Raw genomic sequence first — 18,283 nt, forward strand, 5'->3', positions numbered from 1 at the left:
AAGCTGTTAAGGTAACGTTAACGTTACCAGGAAAAAACTCATTTAACACTCTTAAAGCAGAGGTGCTCATAACACACGCACACGCGCGCGCGCGCGCACACACACACACAGGGGACATGTTTCTATGACAAGAGAACCAAGCAGTTGGTTTAGCAATGCTGCCACAGACATTCACGTTCAACAGACTGGCGTGCTACGTTTAATGTGCATATGTTATTTTATAAACAAGACCATAAAACTATCTACATATTCATGACTCGAGCACGCCATCGCAAACTCATAACGTTACAGCTAGCACTAATGCAGTTAGCAGTGCCTACCTTTTGACATTACAACAAAAACATGCGGGACCGCGACACTGTCAGGCGAAGTCTCCAAAACATTTTAATTCACTTTAAATCTCCAAATGCTTTTCAGAAAGATAAAGGTTGAAGATAAGAGTTAAAACAGACTCTTTCAACTGTTCAGCTCGCTGCACAGATGAGTGTGTGGGCTAGATAGATACGGTAACTAAGTGACGTCATTTCCTTAAATATTTTGGCGCCGCATCAGAAGAACGGGTCTGCGTTTAAAGGGATAGTTCACCCCAAAATTAAAATGCTGTCATTATTTTCTCACCCTCATGTCGTTCCAACCCCGTAATACTTTCGTTCATCTTCGGAACACAAGTGAAGATATTTTTGATGAAATCTCTTTCTTGATGTAAGCTCTTTTTTTTTTAAGAGCTTTCTGCAACTAACTTTACCACTTCAAAAAGTTCATTAAGAGATCGTAAAACTAATCTATATGAATTGAGCGGTTTAGTCCAAATTTTCTGAAGAGACTCGATCGCTTTATATGATGAACAGATATGAGGGTGAGTAATTATTGACAGAATTTTCCTTTTTGGATGAACTATCCCTTTTTTATCCCCTTAATTCCTTCGCTAACTTCCCTCCATCTCATTTACTCAGATGTACGTCATTGCTTACGTTGCACGAGTGCCCACTACTGGCGGAACGTCATAAAGCCCTTGATCACTTGGAATCTGCAATGGAGCTGATTTATTATTACCGATTTATTTATTTATTTATTTTTTCCTTATGAATTAGTTTTACGCACCATTCTATAGCCTGTATGCTTGGGCTGTTAAAAAAATTCAATACAAACAAATATTAATTATATTCATATATTTATAACATTAAAAAACACACAAACTAAAAATATAACAATTAGCCTACAATAAACTATAACTGTGTTTAAAAACAGTCAGCTTAAAGGTATAGCGGAGGATGTTTTACTTCCTGGTGGGTAACCTATACTATTGGTCCTCCTAATTGTCAATCATTCTGGTGAATCAATCAAACTTTTCAAAAAGTGGAGAGGGCGGGTCTTATCTAAAATTTGGAAAGATCCTCCGCTATACCTTTAAGGTAGCTACAAGTATTAAATGTGATTAAATGTTATGAGGGTAAATTAAGCGCTACCTGCTGTGATGTCAATCATTGTGGACTAATGGATCTGCCTGAAGTGTACAGCTGCGTCGGAAATCGCATACTCTCTTGGTTGCTTATTTTCAATAATGTTAAAGGGGACTGCTAAAAAGTATGTTCTATAGTATGAATGTAATTTGGACTAGGCTACTACATTAGGCATTATCACGTGACCAACCAGCATCAGTTTCTTTGCTTCACTACCATTCACAAATCCTCTCCCGTGGCCTCATGGGATAGTAAAGTGTCCATCGTATGCACACTTCAGAATCTTGCCGTAAGAAGTAGGTTTTCCGGGTACTTTTTGCCTACTCTTTTATGAGTACTTTCGTCACGTATATGTTTTTTGCCTACTATATAGTAGGGAAGTATGTGATTTCGGATGCAGCCTATAGTAGACCCGCTTCCTCTGTCAAAATCGAGGGGTCGAGCGTCTGTCCAAATAAACTTCTCTCGTCCACTTGATGAAGTTGAACACATTTCAAAATGGCGGTGGGGATTTCCCCGAGGGGAATTACTTAGGGAAGTTTCCAAGTGTGTTTTAAGGTGGAGTTAAACACAGCCTGAGAAGAAGAGAGAGAGCAAGGCCGTCTGCTTTATGTATTTTCGCTTTTGATGTATTTACTCTGGCTAACACTTGCTGATATATGGCAATGCAAGCAATTCATTTAATGTGTTTTTAATGTCTTCCCGTTTTTACTATTTTGTTACAACTATTAACTCTCTGGTTCTCTTCGGTCATATTTGGCCAAAACATTTTTTATTTATTTTTTCTTCATCAGAATGGTACGAAACTTGCCCTGCGTCTCAATGTCCATACTATCAATCCTAAACAGTATGTGAGATTGAAATAAGTGTGTCCCAATTGCATAGTATGTTGAAAAGAGTATGCCTGAAGTCCCCGGATGGTAAACTTTCCCGGTGGATTTTCGAAGTGTGAATCAATGCTCACCGTAACTATAACGGCTAATATTACCCACAACCCATTGTGCTTTGGGGGAGGAACTACAAACACGAGTAGAAAGTGTTAAAACACTACAAAACATGGTGGAAATGAGATGAATATCTAATTTATTTTAATATCTAATAAAAATCTAATTTGATATGTTTTGGCACTTACTATGAACACACACACACACAAAACATGAACATGATTCGAAAAGGTTAAATGGTCCTAAAAAAATTGTCAGTCCGCATACCCTGGTAATCCAGAGTGCTCGCGAGAGCACAAGTTGAATTTGCTCAGCAAGTTACTCTGGTGTCGAGTAATGATGCTCATTAAATATGCCCCTCGGTCTGAGCTGCACCAATCACATCGGGTTATCTGATATAGGCGGGCCAGAGGCGAGCTAAACAGATGACAACAGCGCTGTGACGTCGAAGCATAGACTGTAAAAAAATAGCGTCGAAGTCATTAGTAAACATTGCAAGATGGCTATGGATGAATACCAGTTGTTTGAAACAGCTTTGGCCGCTACAATGAAAAAGTTAGACTTGTTTTTTTTAATCTAAAACAGGAACAGAAGACGGCGTTCGAATCGTTCCTTTGCAAGAAGCAAGCGGTTGAAAAACGGCTCTGGGTAAGAGTATAATCTACCAGTTAGCTCCGCTGGTAGCTAATCGTATGGGGTTTATTGTTGTGATTGGTCGTAGTGTTATCCAATTGCGTGCAGTGAGATTTTCAAATGCATGCTTGGTGCCGCCCCTCGAGCTGGATGATTTCCATTAGTAGACGCCAGCCCAGACCATTAATCTTTTAGATTTAGGTCTGGATTTTTCTTTTACTGTCTATGGGATTTCCAGGCTACAATCCGCATGCATTGGAAATTAATTGGAAAGGAATTTCATTAAGTGGAAATGTTTGGTATTACGCCCAAACAAAATCTTACTGAAAGCAAATTTTTTGAGATATCAACCTTTTATGGCTTTGATTTCCTCGCAATTTTATAGTAAAACTTGTTTTGGAAAATATATAGCCTATTTCATATAAAAATTGCAAATAGTATTATTGTTAATTTTTCATAACAATAAACGTAAAATTCTATAACATTTTTATTTATTTTTTTACTTCAGCAATAATCTATCAAGTGGTGTCTTTTAAAAAGATACCAAACTTAAAGGGATAGTTCACCCAAAAATAAACATTTGTCACCATTTACTCACCCTCAAGTTGTTTTAAACCTGTTTCTTTCTTCTGTTGAACACATAATAAGATGAAGAATGTTTGTAACCAGACAGTTGACGGTAGCCATTGACTTCCACAGTATAGGGAAACAATACTATGGAAGTCAATGCCTACTGTCAACTGTCATGAATGACTGAACAACATTATTAAATTAATATCAATAAATTCAAAATAGAAAAGAAAATGAAGAGCAACAATTAAATGCAAGTCAAATTATATACTTTCATTAACTAATTTTCATTGTCTAATATTGTTTGGAATAAATATTGTTTTGGACTAAATCACATCTGTATGCTTTCATTTAGCCTACTTGGTGATGATGTCAATGACAAATCAACCATCTCCACATTAACCCTCTGAGCTGTATTATCTGTTTCAAAATATTAATTAAGCTGTTAAACAAGCATAGCCTTTGTCTGGGATATTATAATACGTGACAACTGTGCATGTTTAATGATGCTCATTCTTAAAGTAGGGCATTGCGCTAAATTGTGGGCGTGCAGCACATAACATTCCCTCAAAGCTCCTTTCATGTTTACTTGGCACAAGTGGCATGGAAGATGATCCATCATCCTCACACCATGCAAGGCCAGACTTGCAAGTCCACAATCCCTATCCAGATTGACACCCTTTGCCATGATTAGCTATAATAAATGTGGCAAAATATTTACACGTGTACATGACCAGGTGAAGGATAATGCTGAACAGTGCCACACTGCAACAGCAGGTTTACAGGTTTAATCTTTTATTAAGATTTTATATTATGCAAGCTGTAAGGTTTTATCTTTTTAGTTTTGTTCAACCTCATTTGTGATGCAATGTATTGTAATTCTGCAGCAAAGAAAAGAGTGTTGACATAATTTGGGAAAGCAGCAGATGACAAATAACCATAAACAAAAAAAACAACATAATTTCTGAGAACAACCCAACTAATTTGTCTCTGTCCAAAACTCACTTCAATTTAAAATGACCTGTAACTTAGTTTATTTTTATTTATTTTCTCAAATAAGATAAATAAAAAATGTTCGGAACACCACAATGTAAACAGTGGCATTATTAAATCTACTTGTAAAAAGCAGTGTTTCAGAGTATGCAGTGAATTGATGAACAAAGTGCCTACGTGTGGAGCTGCACACAGCTTGTTCGCGAGCTGTGGGCGGTTTGATGCATAGTCACGTGACAATGATTGCCCATTCTTGATTCTGATTGGTCAGCATCAAAGAACCATGTGGTGTAAATAGCTTTTATACTTCTGCATGTGTACTTGTTTGATTGCATAACACTGATGTTCAGCAGCGGAATAGCTGTCACGTCTAACAAAACTTGTATAGCCTACCGCATTGTTCTTTGTTGAATTATCCAGACAACAGCTATGTTTTTACTTGAGACAGAGTCGGTAAGTCAATGTAATTAAAATACTATTATGAGTATAAAAGGAAAGTGCTATGTTTAACCAAGTCGCTAAAAAATGCTATGTCAGAGATTTAAGAGACCATAACGAAAGCTATTCTATTTGTCAAAATCATTTCATAACGCGCTTTAAGAAAATCATAAGTATTTTGGTTGAAACGTGGTTTCATTGAATCTCCATTCAGCAGGACTGTCCGAGTAATCTTTTTGAAAGCGGGTTTGCTGTGAATGGTTTGAATGGTCCGGGACACGGACAGTCTCCTGCGCATCTCGCGGCATGCGGAGGTCAGGCTTTCTGCTTGCTTTGGCTGCTGCAAACCGGTGCTGATGCAAACCAGCAGGTACGTTGTCTCTAAAACATATATACAAACACCTTAACCCAGCGGTAGTTACTTGGGTTTCTGTTGTTGATCATGCCATTCTTCTCTGTGTTTTTTAAGGACGCAACTGGAGAGACACCCATTCATAAAGCAGCCAGAGCGGGCAGTTTGGAGTGCATCAGTGTGCTGATGGCGAGTGATGCACATTTCGAGTAAGTGCATGTGGGAAGTTGGATATTTCCTCCTCCTAGCGTTTGTTTGACAGAGAGAAACCTTACCACAGTAGCCTATTTGCATATTACATTAGTGTTATAATGTCGTTCTTGCAATGCAGTACATTTAATGTCTTTATACTATAGGTGGAAATCATAGTTGACCTATCACAATTAGCTTTATACGCTACGTGAAGAACATAGGGTGCTTCAAATAATTGAACCTTTTTCTTGAGAATAATTTTTAATTGTTTACGGACGCTTTATGGTATTAGGGTTGTCTCACTTTTAAATATTTCATTCTGGTAGGTATATCAAAATTTGCAATAAAAAAACATTTCAAACAAAAGACATTGAAAAATGTTGTATTTATTTTATTTAGAATGTATTTCGTTCATACGTTTTTTATGATTTTGAAATAAGTCTCTTATGATTACTAAGCATTTATTTGATTAAAAATAGATCTTAATATTGTGATATAATATTACAATTTAAATGTGTTATTTAAATATATTTAAAAATTCCCGTGATGGCAGAGCTAAATTACTCCAGTCTGTCAGTGTTGAAAACAGTGCTAGTTAATATTTTTGTGGAAACATTTCAGGTTCTTTGATGAATAGAATGTTCAAAAGAGCAGCATTTATTTAAAATTGATTTTTTTTTTAAACAGTGTAAGTCACTTTTGATCAATTCAATGCATCCTTGCTAGATATAAATAAATTATAAAAAAAATAAAAAAAATCTGGTAGACTTCTAAGCTAACTCTCTCAATCCCTCACTGAAAAATGACTAACTTTTCTTTTCCTGTTGCTTCCATTGTTTCAATAACCAAGCCACATGCCCAGTTAATAGTTTATGTGCTTGAGATTGTCCCAGTGCATATCTTAAGTCTGGAACACCATATATTATAGACATACACATGCATATTTATTTTAAGAAGTTCAAAAAAAGCTTAAACATAACAGGAATGCTCCATTATTTGTCTGTTAATGCAAACATCATCCTCAACAACAGTATTCTTATGAATATGAACACTTTTCCAATTATAATTTTTTTCCCCTTCTGTTCAGCATTTGTAACAAAGCTGGACAGACCGCTGAAGAAATTGCATGGTCTTGTGGGTTCGAGGAATGCGGGAGGTTTTTAAACATGCATCGCATAACACGGGACCTGAAGAACACTTCATCATCACCTCTCGCTGAACGCCATGTGCTGAGCAGCACTCTCGCGGGACAGAAGAGAGGCCGCGCAGGCTCCAGTGCTCAAGACGGGAAGAAAGCACGGGACTGGTGATCAATGCTCTCATAAAGAGAGAGAATTTCAAGTAACATATAGGCTGTTTATCCATTACCGGAGTGAATGGTAAACAGATTATGTTTCAGTACGCCCTCAGAGTCTGAACTACCTGTGGACATTTGGTATTGAGCTTATTGTAGCCTCAACAGTGAAGATAAATTGACCCTGTTCTGGGGTCAGTGGTTTTGGGTCTTAAGTTCAAGCGGAATCACTGACACTGTAGATCTGCTCAGAGTGGAGTGTGCATCACACACAAATACCTGCCAAAACAGAGCAGATGGCAATCAAGGCAAAAGCAGAGCATTTTCTTTAAAGGTGGAGATTTATGGAAGTAGAATAATGTCAAATGTTTTTGAAATAAAAAGCCTGTTGAATTGCACTACTTGAAAAAAAATAGGCATTGCATTAACCATGCTTGCATTTTAATGCATTGTATTTTTAGTGCTTACATTTTTATGGGCTGAAATTACACATGGTTGAATATTTAAGCTGTGAATATTTCAATTAAAAACATTTCAAACACCTTTTCATTATTAAAAATTCAATAATCCATATTCACCTTTCATATTTCACTTCCAAAATATTCAAACTGTTTAAAAATACAACCAATAATATTCAACAGGCAATTTTCGGTCCATTTTATTTCGCTTTGCAAATTCGCTTCCACAAATTCAGTGGTTCAAATTCGACAGTAAATTCAACATTGACGTCCAGGAACTGCAGGAAAAGCAGTAGATTGCCGAGCATACTCTCCATCTGCTGTTAGTCTACCTCAGCAGCAGATGGTGCAAAAGCGCTTGTTGCTGACGAAGACATTCATTCATAAAATGAAAATGATTATCTGTGTCAGTATATGCGGAAAAGATGATAAACACACAAAAGCTGTGTTTATGTTTCATTCAATAACTTCATTGTTACTTTCCCTGTGTATTCTACATGTCATCAGCTTTCTCTACCATGAACAGGATTATAATCGGTTTCCCTCAATACCTCATACTCAAGGATTTCCCTTCCGTTGATAATGATATGAAAGACCAATCTTGCACCCAATTATTAGGGAAGTAGGCTGTAGGCTATTATAAAGGCTACAGGCAAGAAGATGGACTCAGAATATGAACTTATCGCGCAAAGTTTCATGCTGAGCGTTTCGTGATATACTGGCATAAAATCAACACATACATGTATATATATATATATATATATATATATATATATATATATATATATATGCATACGTGTACAGTATTAGCTTAAACTGTCACAGCACTTGCATATTGTCCTCCTATTGTTAGTTTAACTGTAAATCGCTTTGGATAAAAGCGTCTGCTAAATGACTAAATGTAAAAATTGGCTTGATATTGGACATTAGCACATTTAGGGACCGTCTCTAAAGTTGCATACAACATTGGCATACACGTTTCTAACTTCAATAGCAAACTTACATTTATTTGAATAAATATCAAAAATCCAAAGGGTGCGCATTATGCCTGACACTACATGAACATTTTACAGTTGGTTTTATGACTGTAAGTCGTTCTATTCAAATGCTATCGGAGTTAGAAACGTGTATACCAAAGTCGTATACACTTTAGAGACGGTCCCTAAATGTGCGAATGTCCAACATCAAGCCAACTTTATGCCAGTCTATCACTGGGAAACACTCAGCATTAAGCTTTGCGCGTTATTCTGAGTCCATCTGCTTGCCTGCGAGTTTGGTCTTTTACATCACTGTAGCCCATTAAGCTACGTTGCGTTGTCCAGCAGGGGAATCCTTAAGTATTGAGGGAAACCCTAATAGCCTGCATGCAGCACATCGCCACAATATAAAGTTAAGGCAACTAAACAACCAAGAGAAATATATGTCAACCTAAAAAATGTAACATTGGATCTGTATATCCGCATCGGGGAATAACATTATAATCTCGTTCACGGTAGAGAAAGATGCATGTAGGCTACACAGGAAAAGTAACCGTGAAGACACTGAATTTAACATAAAACAGCCGTCATAATAATCACAAATAGACTTACATTGCTGTAAATTAGTTTTATGAATGAATGACTTGTTCTGTTGCTGGTCTTCAACACGCGCTTTTGCACCATCTGCTGGTGAGGTCGACTAACAGCAGATGGAGAGTATGCTCGGCAATCTACTGCTTTTCCTGCAGTTCCTGGACGTCAATGTTGAATTTACTGTCGAATTTGAACCACTGAATTTGTGGAAGCGAATTTGCAAAGCGAAATAAAATGGACCGAAAATTGCCTGTTGAATATTATTGGTTGTATTTTTAAACAGTTTGAATATTTTGGAAGTGAAATATGAAAGGTGAATATGGATTATTGAATTTTTTATAATGAAAAGGTGTTTGAAATGTTTTTAATTGAAATATTCACAGCTTAAATATTCAACCATGTTGAATTTCAGCCCATAAAAATGTAAGCACTAAAAATACAATGCATTAAAATGCAAGCATGGTTAATGCAATGCCTATTTTTTTTCAAGTAGTGCAATTCAACAGGCTTTTTATTTCAAAAACATTTGACATTATTCTACTTCCATAGAGATTGCAACTTCTGGGGTTCTCACTGGAAAATGTGCAACATTTAACTAGGATCACATACGCAGGGGCGCCACCATCAATTTTGGGCCCTATGAAAGAATATGAGGTTGGTCCCCCTACCGCATCCATTCCGTTAATAAAATCGATCTCTGGGGCCCCCAAAAGTGTCTGGGCCCTTAGAATCATCCTAACTTTCACCCCCCTTAGCGGCGCCCCTGCACATACGTCTTATGAAACAGAAGGCAACTGACTTGCTGCCAAGCTTGGCTAATCAAGACATTCTTCATAAGGCTAGATTAGTTGTTAAAGTATGTGACATTTTTGGTCTATATAAACAACTAAGGTAAAACATGACTTAAAAATGTGGTGGCAAATATTAAGGGAATATGTGACATGCTTTGACAAAAACAGTTTTTGAAATGTTTTAGGAGTTTATTCCATGATCTGAAAGAGATTTTAGCGGCTGTTCAAGACGGTTCAATGATATCTTGTGAATTTGATGTATGAGGAACTCGGATAGTTTGAAGGATATTACAGTATGTCAACAGTTTTTTTCTTTTACACAATCACAAGGACCCAATTCTCAAAACTCCATACAGTGAGCACAACAGCAGTCTATGTGGGCTAAACTGTTGGTCATTTTCCATTGCTTTGGCACAAAATTCAATGACTACGTCTTTCAAATTACTTTTTTTTTTCTCTCACTTAGACACAAGCACAGTCAAAACCCTGTACATACAGGCCAATTTGCACGTTTAAATACTTTTTTCAAAACCTAACATAATGCAAAACTGAATAAGGTATAACATTTTACTATAGTTATACCATATTGAAATATATTTCAAAAAAAATATATATATATATATATTACAAAACAATTAGGTCTAACTGAACATCTACAAACATCTTACCATTTATACAAAAGGGAGAAATAATTTTGTACTAAAATGAAAACATGGACCATGAAACGTATACTGCAGTGAATTCTAAACAGTAGAGATATAATTCTTGTTCTGTAAAGGAATGTTTTAAAAGAAAACTATAATGCTACCTGTTAGTGTTTTTTTGGTTATTGTTTTATGCGTGAAAAAGTGTGTTTGTTGGGTGAAACCTTTGCTAGTGTTATGGTTGATTTGAGGCATATACAGTATGAAGTGTTTTGGTATTAGTGCATTTTGGATGTAAAAGTAACTGCTGTGCCAAACTGGAAGTTGGTAAAGAAACCTGTGTTAAGCGTTTTGACAAAAAGACTGTAAGTACTGAGAAATGTGTCCTAGTGATTGTATAAAAATAAAAAAAGATCACCCATTTACAGCCTGATTGTAAAATCACATGAGACTCCATCAATGTAATTTTCTGCGTGACTGAAAACGGATGTTAAAATAGGCATGAACGTTTAGAACATTGTAAGGAGGACAATGGGTAATAAATGATAAATCACTTTTTACTGTGACATATCGCTTTGTACTCATTAAAAACAATGAGACTTCCTGTGAATCCATGGACTCGCAGGAGGAGTACGAGTGAATAAGTGTCATGCACGTGACTCAGATGGTCTTTGGTCTCTGGGGAAGGCAGAGGTTGTAATAGGCATTTTGATCCCAGAACTCTGGCCCCTTCCATCCACACCAGCCCTGAAGGAAACACACACATTAACAAATGACCTACTTTAAAAAAACACTGAGCTATCGATTCACAAATGATATAACTCATAATACACTAACATGGGAGCCAACGTAAATAGGATATTAGGGAAACTCTAGGTGCAGCTAAATCTGTCAGTTTCATCAGACACCATTTAAACAGTTGCTAATACCTGAACAAGTAAGTGATGTTTTAAACCACATTACACTTAAAAACCGATGTAGTGATGTTGTCACATGTACCTTGTCAGTGATGGTTTGCAAGTCCTCTCCACCAGTATAGTGAGGGTCCAGGATAAGAAAGCGTATTTGTCCAGAGTTCTCACTCCACGCTACGCCTAGAATAGTGTGTGCAAGTACCCCCCCACCTGGTGAGAAAGAATTACCAAGCTTTTACATCTAAAAAAGTAAAAAAGCAAAACAGTAAATTGCATAAAAAAAGAAACCTTTTTCCTTCACATTTTTGAAAGGAGTATCTTCTGCTCACATTTATTTGCTCAAAAATACAATAAAAGCAGCATTATTGTTTTTAAAATTTAAAATAACTTTTCTATTTTAAAATAGATTTTTTTCCTGTAAAGGCAAAGCTGAATTTTCAGCAGCCATTACTCACATGATCCTTCAGAAATCATTCTAATGTGGATTTGGTGCTCAAGAAACATTTCTTATTATCACTTTTGACAAGTATTCCAGATCAGAAGTTGATTATGATAATATAATTTATTTGGGGAAAACCTTGCTCCCATTCAATCACAAGTTGACGGAAGGCGCTTAAGATCATTTTAACGCACCAATCATGACAGGAGTTCCTTCAGTCTGGAAGTGGTTGGCCAGCTCTCTGCCCTTGGTTGCCAGCTCAGATCCCTGACTTTAACAGAAAGACAAATACATTTTTTTTACAAATCAAGCCATTCAGAAACTTTCATTGTTAATTTAGCATCAGCTTTAGTTAAGCTTAAGGCTACAATACATCACACGACTTTAGCCTAGATTTTTGCCCCGATTTACAGTCTAGAAAAGTTTAAACTAGTTACAGAAAGTCAGAGCACTTTGAGCAGTCGGGGTTGACCGATTTCACAGGAAATCACGTATTATACGATGGGTATTAACTTTATACTATGATTCCATCCAGCTGTAGGATATCAAACGTGTTTATTATTATCAGCTGATTTTAGAACACATTTTTGTCTTTTTTATGATATGTTTCTGCATTAGTTTTTGTTGCATTTTAAAATCCGGTAACGTGATCATCAGAAGTTCAAGTTTCACAGACAGAGCTTAGATTAAGCCAGTATTAGGCTTTAGTTCAGTTAGGACATTTAAGAAGCTTTTATAAACATGCCTTAGAAAAAAACATTCCTGGTGTGCATCTTGATTCAAAACAATGGCAGTGACATATTTTAAGATATGTCAGTGCAAGTTGCTTTCAGTTAAAACAGCTCAACATGCATTTTAGTCTGTGACTAGCTTAAGCTTTGTCTGTGAAACTGGGGGCTAGCGTTTTAAAATTTGGTCAGACTGACCAACTTCCAGGTTTTAACCAAAATGCATAGCTCACTTGTATCAAATTTTTCAGAATCCACCCCAACGTAACCTGCCTATTATAAAGGAAAAATGCATAATCACCCTAAATAATAAACATACAAAACCTCTGTCTACCTGACAAACAAGATCTTTGAGGTGACCCCCAGCAGTTGGTTAAGGACAACCTGAACTTCAATGGAGCCGATCCACTGACGTGAACCCACAAAACGTGGCTCTTTATCCCCAAAATCCACAAGAGCCTGACAAACCAACAAATGTATCGATTATTAGGGTGGTTCCTCTTTAATCCATATAACAAGACAGCATAACTTCAACACCATCCCATATAGCAGGGGTTCTCAACTCTGGCCCTCGAGGTCCACTTTCCTGCAGAGTTTTGCTCCAACACAAATCAAACACACCTGAATAAGCTAAACAAGGTCTTCAGGATAACTAGAAAGTTACAGGCAGGTGAGTTTAATCGAGGTTGGAGATAAACTGCAGGAAATTTGACCTGGAGGGCCAGAGTCGCCATACAGTGACAGTTTTGTTTACCTGCTGGATCTGCGTGTGTGTGGGAACAGCTGTCTCCACATATCCTTGCTGCTGGAACCAGGAGCAGATAGTCTGAAGCGAACGATATGCACATCCCCAGCCATCATCATCCACACGATCCTGCATGTAGTGATGATAAATGTACACACCCTGTACCAGATACAGCTAGAGAGATAGAGAAGAAAAAGACAGAGTTTGATTTGTTAAACTTACTAGTATTGGTATCAAGAGATTTGGCACATTTTTAAAAGTGCTCATGAACATATTCAACCCTCTTTCATAGGGATAGTTCATGCACAAATGAAAATCTTGCCATTATTTACCTACTCAGTTACCCAAGTCACTACTCACAAGAGTAGTAAGTCCGAATTCACAGTACTCATGAAAGACTAGGCAAAAAGTACCCGGAGGACCTAGTAATTCTGGCAAGATTTTGAAGTGTATACACTGGACACTTTAATATCCAATGAGGCCATGGGAGAGGATTTGTGAATGGCAGTGAAGTAATGCACCTGACGCTGGTAGGTCATGTGACAGTGATATGGCGAGTACTGTACATTCGGAGTACATTCATACTACACACATTCATTCTATATAGAACATATGGTTTTTAGCGATCGCAAATTACTTTGTCAAAATAAGTACCTACTCATAGAGAGAATGCGATTTTGGATGCAGCCATTTTACTTTGGTGTTTGTCATCAATCACATCAACCTGAGATGTCTAAAGTTCACATTTTTAAAGTGACCGAACCAAAAGTGCCTTTTTAAAATAAGTGCATAGAGAAGAATCAGTGATTAACAGCTTAAATTGCCATCTGTTTCTCACACAAAATGCTCATATGACTTCAGAAGGCTTGGAAATAAAAAGTTAATTTTTTTAATCTAAGATGCATACTGGTGAATTGTTGTCCTATTTGGAGCTTGAACAGACTCTTTATGGAATAGAGCAGTGTGAAAAGTTTTCAAAATTCTTTCTAACAAGTTTGGAATGACATGAGGGTGAGAAAATGAATTTAATTTGTGGGTGAACTATTCATTTAAAGCACAGTCTCACCTTAGCATCCTCAATGTTGGGTGGGTTCAGGTGTATGTGGGGATTGCGGAGATAACCGTCTTTATAGGCTGCATCAGGGAAATGAAAGGCATTGGCACGTCTCAGGTATGGCCTGTCACTTGGCAACTCAAACTTCCTGTGTAGATCCTGCATACAAAAGAAGCTGACTTGAGAAAGAGAACACTATGTGGATTTCTAATAAATAACAATGGTTAGGATAGAGATATTGTGCTGCCTCTACTAAAAATGTTGTGCATGTAAACTACCGTTCCAAAGTTTGGGGTCGGTATGATTTTTTAAATGTTTTTGAAAAAAAGTATCTTATGCTCACCAAAGCATCATGAGATTTATTTGATCAAATATATAGTAAAAACAGTAACATTGTAATAATATTTCACAATTTAAAAGAACTATTTTAATATATTTTAAAATGTAATTTATTACTGATTGCAAAGCTGAATCAACAGCCATTAGTCTTAATAGACATTCAGTCTTCAGTGTCATATGATCCTTCAGAAACCATAATAATATTCTGATTCGGTGCTCAAGAAACATTTCTTATGATCATCAATGATAAAAACAGTTGTGCGGCTCTATATTTTTGTGGAAACTGTGATGCAATGTTTTCAGGATTCTTTGCTGAATAGAAAGTTCAAAAGAACAGAATTTATTTGAAATAGAAATCTTTTGTAACAATGTAAAACTTGTTATTATCATTCTTGCTCAATCTGATCAAATCTTCAAATCTTGAATCTGTGCTTGTCTTGCCTCTCTGATCGCCTGTAACTGGCTGTCCGGCACTCCTGCTGGGTAGATTACAGTGGTGAGTCCAGCTGGTTCAGGCAGTTGAAAGTGAAATGGCTGTGGCACCAGAAACGAGGAGCCCTTCCTGTACCGCTGCACCACCTCTTCCATGTCTGCTAACTGCTTCCTTAATGTCTCCACCAGCCCTGTACACACACTGGACAATCACACACACACAATCATTCTGCTGAACTTCACATCCAGATATTAGCATAAAAATCACTGCAATAAAAACACAACTTCCTTACAAACCTTACAGTTTTAAGACAACTTGAGACAAACAAACAAAAAAAGCACTCACGATGCCAGGCTCTCATCAGTGGTCACAGACAGAACACAGTCTAAATGCAATGGCATCTTCACACAGTGCTGCTGTGTGTCCACTCGGAAGAGACTAGGAGCTACATTCCCAGCAGGGTCTGTGACCTCAAACAACAGCTTCAGATTCACTACAGTCTAGAAAAAGAGAGTTTCTGTTAGAGTGACTGTTAACAGTCACCACCCTTCAAATAGTGCAGGGGTTTTCAAACTGCCAAGGGGTCCGTGAAAAAAATTCAATATGCAAATTAATAAAACCAAATAATTATATTTATTATATTTAATATCACAGATTTATTTATTTTTTATTCTATAGACTAGTCAGTAATTATAAGATTAATGACAGTTACTTTGTTACATTCTATGTTTCATATATATATATATATATATATATATATATATATATATATATATATAGTTAGTTATGGTTATAAGTTAGGAAAGGGTTAACATCATATTTAAGGATCCAGGGCAAACCCCTGATCTAGCGAGATGCTCTCACATGTCCAGATCTTTTCTTATCTTTCTTTTTTAATGTCTTCTTGCTTCCACCATCATCTGATCTGTGAAAAGTAACAAGAAAGTGTCTTAGTTTTGAGAAAAACTAGAAAGTGTATGCAGAAACCAATACAGATGAGATCACTTACTCTATATACTGCAGAATGTCTCCACATGCTGATGCTTCTGTCAAGCTTTCCATGCTTGACCGGAAACCAGTGTTGGGCCATATTAATATTGGACTGTTACAGACAGTGAAAACAATATTTTTTGATGATACTTTGGATCGGAGGCCCTGAAAACTTTTTGATATGGTGCTTTGACTTTGTGAACCTGCTAAAAAACACACACACACACACAAAAAACACAGAGACATCTTTTTCATATCCAGCATATTTTAGATGTAATGCCTAAAAGACAGTTAAAAGTTTTATCCAATACAAACCCAGCTCATCCTTTTCTAATTTGAGACTCACCATTTGGATTGTCAAGCTGGCAAGCAAACTCCAAGATTCCTTTCAAACGAAAAATAATGGCGCACTCCTCTGAATAAACCTTAGGGGAATCAAAATACACTCCATTAACTACTTAGGATAGAAATAATTGAGTTCATAGGTCTTGCAGTTCATTATGTATGTACTTCTTTCTGAAGCATATGTTGACAAAAGGCTAGTTCATATTATATTACCATAGTGTGCAAAATCGTTTCACGGAATACATATTTGTTTGTTTTTTAAAGAGAGAAGCATATTACCATTTTAATTCCCTCGATCAAGTATCAAATTCAGCTGCTGTCACCAGCAGGCTGACATGTTTGATGACGTATCATACAACATGCCCACATCTTCCTCGTGTACTTGATGTCGTATCACAGAGAAAAGTCTCTTACTGCCCCCTGCTGACCTGAAAGTGACTGCTCAATGTGTAAACAATCCTATTTTAATTGTGAATTGTGTGTAAAAAAGTAATGTTGTTTTCCAGACTTTAAGAACAAGTAATATTGCTTGAGATTATTTATTTTATTTTCAGCCTTTAACAGTAAAGAGAGACAGAATTTTGGGGGGACAGAGAGGGAAAAACATACCAATAAACAAACAGCATTAATGACAGAATATTGTTAAACTTTTTCACCAGTAAATATTCATTTTATAATTAAGAAGAAGAAGAATTTAATACAATTTAAAATAAAAAATCTGGAAATATAAGTATAGGCCTATATTAAGTACATATAAATACAAATAAATTTCGTATTTCCTCATTCTTCATAGCTGTCTTCAAATTCCACCTTTATCTGTTATGTTGTGTCTCCTCCTGTCAGTAAGAAAACAGTACAAAATAAAGTTAACTTGTAAATAATGATCATCATCAAAATGTAAATCATGTGACATTTTTTATTGACTCGTTTCAACTAGTCTTAACTACTGAATACGTATTTAACAGGTATGAGTATCTAATGAATAAGTACCTAAAATAAATGAGATCTAATGAATAAATACTAGTATGTAATACATAAATACTATATCTACTTAATAGGTATGAGCTATGAGTATCTAATAAATAAGTAGGCCTACTAGTATCTATCTAATAATACATTCTAAAAAATAATTACTACGTAGTAGCAAAACGTACTAGTAGATACTAGTATGTTTTAAGGATCAAATGTTAAAATGGCTTTTCATATACCTATGGATCCTGAACTGGTGGATGCTGTCCCGGTGACTGCAAAGCATTGCTCTCTGTGGGTTTCCCTGAAAACCCCGTGAGATCAGCAGCTTTGTTGTTTCCTTTCAGCTGCAGTGAGATGCTGTTAGTAAGGCTGATATATTCCTTATGGAGCATCTTCACTTCCTGTCTCAGTAGATTCCTCTCAGTCTGTACAGTGAGCAGACAACACTCAAGCTCATCCAGCTCCTGCTCAACTCTCTCGGCTCTACTTTCAGCATCTTTTATGACCTGACTGTTGCGCTCCAGTCTCTCTCTTAGAGTCTGGTTTTCCTGTTGTAGCTGAGTTACAATCTTGATTTCTGAATCCTGTTTCATTCTTTGAGTTTCGACTGGTTCTGTCAAGTTCTTTTCCCCCTCTTGGAGTACAACGACCGTTTTTCTTAGTTGCTGCTTCTCCTGACAGTGGTGTTCACAGCATTTTGTGACTCTCACTAGATCTTTGGACGGAGGATTGTTCTGCGCTAAGACCGCTGTAATTCTTTGCCTCATTTGCTGGTTTTTAATGAGAAGGTGCGTGTTCTTCAAATCCAGGTCCTTGTTTATGTTCTTAAACTCTTTAAACCTATTCACAAATCTCTGCAGCTCTGTTTTGCATTCCTTGGAATACTTCTCCGTCTTTTTAAGCTTCTTCTTAACCTCTAGGTTTTCCTTCTCTAATTGTGTGCACTTTTCTAAATAAACCTCAAATGGACATTGACGAGTTGAC

At 36.6% G+C, this 18,283-nt stretch overlaps 3 protein-coding genes and 1 long non-coding RNA gene across 6 annotated transcripts in view; 1 reads left to right on the top strand and 3 right to left on the bottom strand.

The window, feature by feature from the left end:
* cfap97 (cilia and flagella associated protein 97) overlaps positions 1 to 905 on the bottom strand; it is a 7,666-nt gene extending 6,761 nt beyond the window's left edge. The window contains 1 exon segment of the mRNA XM_082164431.1: positions 321 to 905. The gene's annotated coding sequence lies outside the window, so the exon portion shown is untranslated.
* Positions 906 to 4,898: 3,993 nt separating this feature from the next.
* Positions 4,899 to 7,244, top strand: ankrd37 (ankyrin repeat domain 37). Of its 2 annotated transcripts, none has more exons than XM_082162750.1 (4): positions 4,899 to 5,053; positions 5,253 to 5,408; positions 5,508 to 5,599; positions 6,670 to 7,244. In XM_082162750.1, exons 1-4 carry the CDS (start codon positions 5,030 to 5,032, stop codon positions 6,890 to 6,892), a joined length of 495 nt encoding a protein of 164 aa, XP_082018876.1. In that variant the 5' UTR covers positions 4,899 to 5,029; the 3' UTR covers positions 6,893 to 7,244. The 2 variants fall into 2 exon arrangements, with proteins under 2 accessions (XP_082018876.1, XP_082018877.1); XM_082162751.1 differs by having other exon boundaries at positions 4,902 to 5,053; positions 5,256 to 5,408.
* LOC309493615 lies at positions 6,327 to 6,749 on the bottom strand. The gene is made up of 2 exons (XR_014204015.1): positions 6,519 to 6,749; positions 6,327 to 6,482 (listed from the first exon to the last, which is right to left on the bottom strand). It is a non-coding gene; the product is annotated as an uncharacterized lncRNA (long non-coding RNA).
* A 2,620-nt stretch (positions 7,245 to 9,864) lies between the features above and the next one.
* On the bottom strand, positions 9,865 to 16,718 carry ufsp2 (ufm1-specific peptidase 2). 2 transcript variants are annotated; one of them, XM_082163325.1, is made up of 12 exons: positions 16,607 to 16,718; positions 16,329 to 16,407; positions 16,002 to 16,185; positions 15,857 to 15,917; positions 15,338 to 15,492; positions 15,001 to 15,193; positions 14,233 to 14,379; positions 13,176 to 13,340; positions 12,756 to 12,880; positions 11,888 to 11,964; positions 11,340 to 11,464; positions 9,865 to 11,087 (listed from the first exon to the last, which is right to left on the bottom strand). In XM_082163325.1, exons 1-12 carry the CDS (start codon positions 16,607 to 16,609, stop codon positions 11,001 to 11,003), a joined length of 1,401 nt encoding a protein of 466 aa, XP_082019451.1. In that variant the 5' UTR covers positions 16,610 to 16,718; the 3' UTR covers positions 9,865 to 11,000. The 2 variants fall into 2 exon arrangements, with proteins under 2 accessions (XP_082019451.1, XP_082019450.1); XM_082163324.1 differs by having other exon boundaries at positions 16,002 to 16,188.
* Between the last annotated feature and the right edge of the window lie 1,565 nt (positions 16,719 to 18,283).

Source organism: Leuciscus leuciscus (genome assembly GCF_965113295.1).
Source record: "Leuciscus leuciscus genome assembly, chromosome: 3".
NCBI lineage: Eukaryota > Metazoa > Chordata > Actinopteri > Cypriniformes > Leuciscidae > Leuciscus > Leuciscus leuciscus.

Excerpts from the sequence above, each read along its gene's own strand:
- ufsp2 (XM_082163324.1), bottom strand. Across the intron at positions 14,380-15,000 it reads AGTTACAGGCGATCAGAGAG|GATCTACACAGGAAGTTTGA; the intron begins GCAAGACAAGCA and ends TTTTGTATGCAG. Across the intron at positions 11,088-11,339 it reads TGCAAACCATCACTGACAAG|GGCTGGTGTGGATGGAAGGG; the intron begins GTACATGTGACA and ends TGTTTCCTTCAG.
- ankrd37 (XM_082162750.1), top strand. The coding sequence starts at position 5,030 with ATGTTTTTACTTGAGACAGAGTCG. Across the intron at positions 5,054-5,252 it reads TTTTACTTGAGACAGAGTCG|CAGGACTGTCCGAGTAATCT; the intron begins GTAAGTCAATGT and ends ATCTCCATTCAG. Across the intron at positions 5,409-5,507 it reads GTGCTGATGCAAACCAGCAG|GACGCAACTGGAGAGACACC; the intron begins GTACGTTGTCTC and ends GTGTTTTTTAAG.